Raw genomic sequence first — 2,356 nt, forward strand, 5'->3', positions numbered from 1 at the left:
TTTTTTTTTTTTAAGTTTCGTTGCAAAACGGATAAATGTATTCCATTCTGGTGGAAATGTGACACGGTGGATGACTGTGGCGATGGCTCTGACGAACCTGCTGACTGCCGTAAGTACCTCGGCAGATGTTAGATTTAGAGCTCTTTATGTCCAAGATCCTACAAATGTAAGTTGGCTCTTCAAAAGAATTCTTCTGGTCCATTTCCCAAAGAGAAATGGAAAAGATCTTCTATGTAATCAAAATACATGACAAAACTATTTGCAAAGCCTAATGTGTCCCTCTGATTATATTCAGAATGACATCATCACCAATTCTGAACACTCTCCATTTGTCTTCCCTGTAGAACGACTACATCATGCCATGTAGCGATCAGCACAGTAATGATCAGCATGGTTTTTACTTTTCAAGTCCAGCTGGAAACAAAAGTGGGCAAGTAATTAAAATGCCACTCAAGGACTGGAATCTTTCCTTTAAAGGGATGCAATATGTCAACATTTCTGTCAGTTTTATCAATTTGAAAGTTCTTCAAAAGTCCATTTTTGCTGTCTAAGTCATTACTCTGCTGACACGCAGCCTAGTATGCTGCAGGCATCACTCCACGTCTAGACTTCTAACAGTGATTGACATGGCGAAGGGCTACTTCTTTTAACTATCCTTGGCAACTTTGGTGTTAATGGACAATCGGCAGACTTTTACTTGATAGCCTTCTACAGGTCAGTCCATAGGTCACTCCAATACCATCCTGTCAAGCTGAGGATGCTTGTAGTCAATCAGTATAATTCCCTCAACATCCCAGCGGTGGCTGCCATGATTTGGCCTTGACAGTGGAGTTCACTAAAGATCATTAGGCTTTTATTAAAGATGTGCAGTACCATGTCTTGGCAGAAGGTAGCCACTTTCTACTATCTAACTGTCTACTACTGAATTGCAAAGTGATTTTAAACGTAGGGTGTTCAGATAGTTATCTAGATGAACTGTGTTCCTGATTCTTGGGTTACGACCAGGTGCATCAACCATTACGTTGTTTATTTGGATGCTTGAAAGCAGGACCTAATAAGGACAAAACTCATGAAAGTCTTCATTTTCCTATTTTTTTCTGAATTTCTAAATGATCTGTTACTCCTTGAATTACTTTTTTAAGCTATAGTTTTGTTTACACTATAATTAGCGGTATATAAAGAATAATGCCTGTGTCTCCTAGGTATACTATTAAAACTGAAATCTTATGTATTTAAAACAATTGTATGGTTGAATTAAGAATGAATTTGGAAAGCAATTAGTAATTAGTAAGGTAACTTTATTGAGAATGACTGAGTCAGAGAAAAAATAATTGTACTACAATTTAATGCACACCTTATTTCAACATAACTCTTCTATGTTCTAGGAATCAAACAATTCAGTTTATTAGCTTTATTGTGATATCTATTTTACCACAGTGGTCTAGAACCAAGCCTGCAACATCACCAAGCCATGCCCACATAAGAAGGCTGCAGCCATTAAAATAGGTTTTCATGATTTTTAAAGCAAACTCACTGATTTTTAAAGACTGCTTATCTATCTACAGAATATGAAACGATTGACTATTACTTAAGTGTCTTTTGATGGGGAAGAAAGCATCCAGTATCTAAGAGCATCTCTAGAATTCTAATCCTGATGAAATATTGCTGTCTACGTATTTGTGGCATGATGTTTGTGTTCTCTTAAAGAAATGATGCTTTCCTTGGAGTTCATGGGTTAATAGCACTGGACACCTTTGACATTGACTTTTTTATTTTGAAACATTTTGAGGTTGGAAAATGGTATCCATGAGTCAGTCTGCAGAATGTTTAGAATTCCTGTGTGTGTGTGTGTGTGTGTGTGTGTGTGCTGTGAATGTTGTTTCCAGATCCAAGCTGAGTTGTGTGTGTGTGTTTATGTTTATGTTATAGAATTGAAAATAAATCACTTCCATGGTTGTTTTTTTATTATCTCTCCTACTTCTATGGAAATAAGTCATGTAAAGGGGCCTTCAAAACAGCATGGAAAATCATTATCTGTTCATTCCCTTCCCCCCCAAAAAAAACCTTCTGACACCCCTCATATTAAAATAATTTTTAAAAAATCAGTTATAAATTTATAATTAATATTATGGCTTTTAGAGCATAATTTATTTTCTAAAATGTTCCTTATTAAAAACCGATCACTGATTTGAAGTACTAATCGGCAGAACTGTAATCTAATATGTGGTAATGACCAACATACACTGAGATCACCGGTCCCAAACAGTATATTTGTGTGAGGGCTGAGAACCCTCTCTGGGTTTGGGTGCCAGCACTGGCACTGAAGAGTCACCGCCTTGGGTGGATTACTTATTGC

The 2,356-nt window shown here is 36.8% G+C and overlaps 1 protein-coding gene across 1 annotated transcript in view; it reads left to right on the forward strand.

Moving 5' to 3' along the window:
• LRP1B (LDL receptor related protein 1B) overlaps positions 1-2,356 on the forward strand; it is a 1,686,774-nt gene that overhangs the window by 1,454,427 nt on the left and 229,991 nt on the right. The window contains exon 59 of the mRNA XM_045298375.1: positions 16-109. Within this exon, the coding sequence (XP_045154310.1) occupies positions 16-109 (94 nt within the window). The remainder of the gene's footprint in view (positions 1-15; positions 110-2,356) is intronic.

Source organism: Echinops telfairi, unplaced genomic scaffold (genome assembly GCF_000313985.2).
Source record: "Echinops telfairi isolate 266 unplaced genomic scaffold, ASM31398v2 ScPeMD7_4;HRSCAF=17, whole genome shotgun sequence".
NCBI lineage: Eukaryota > Metazoa > Chordata > Mammalia > Afrosoricida > Tenrecidae > Echinops > Echinops telfairi.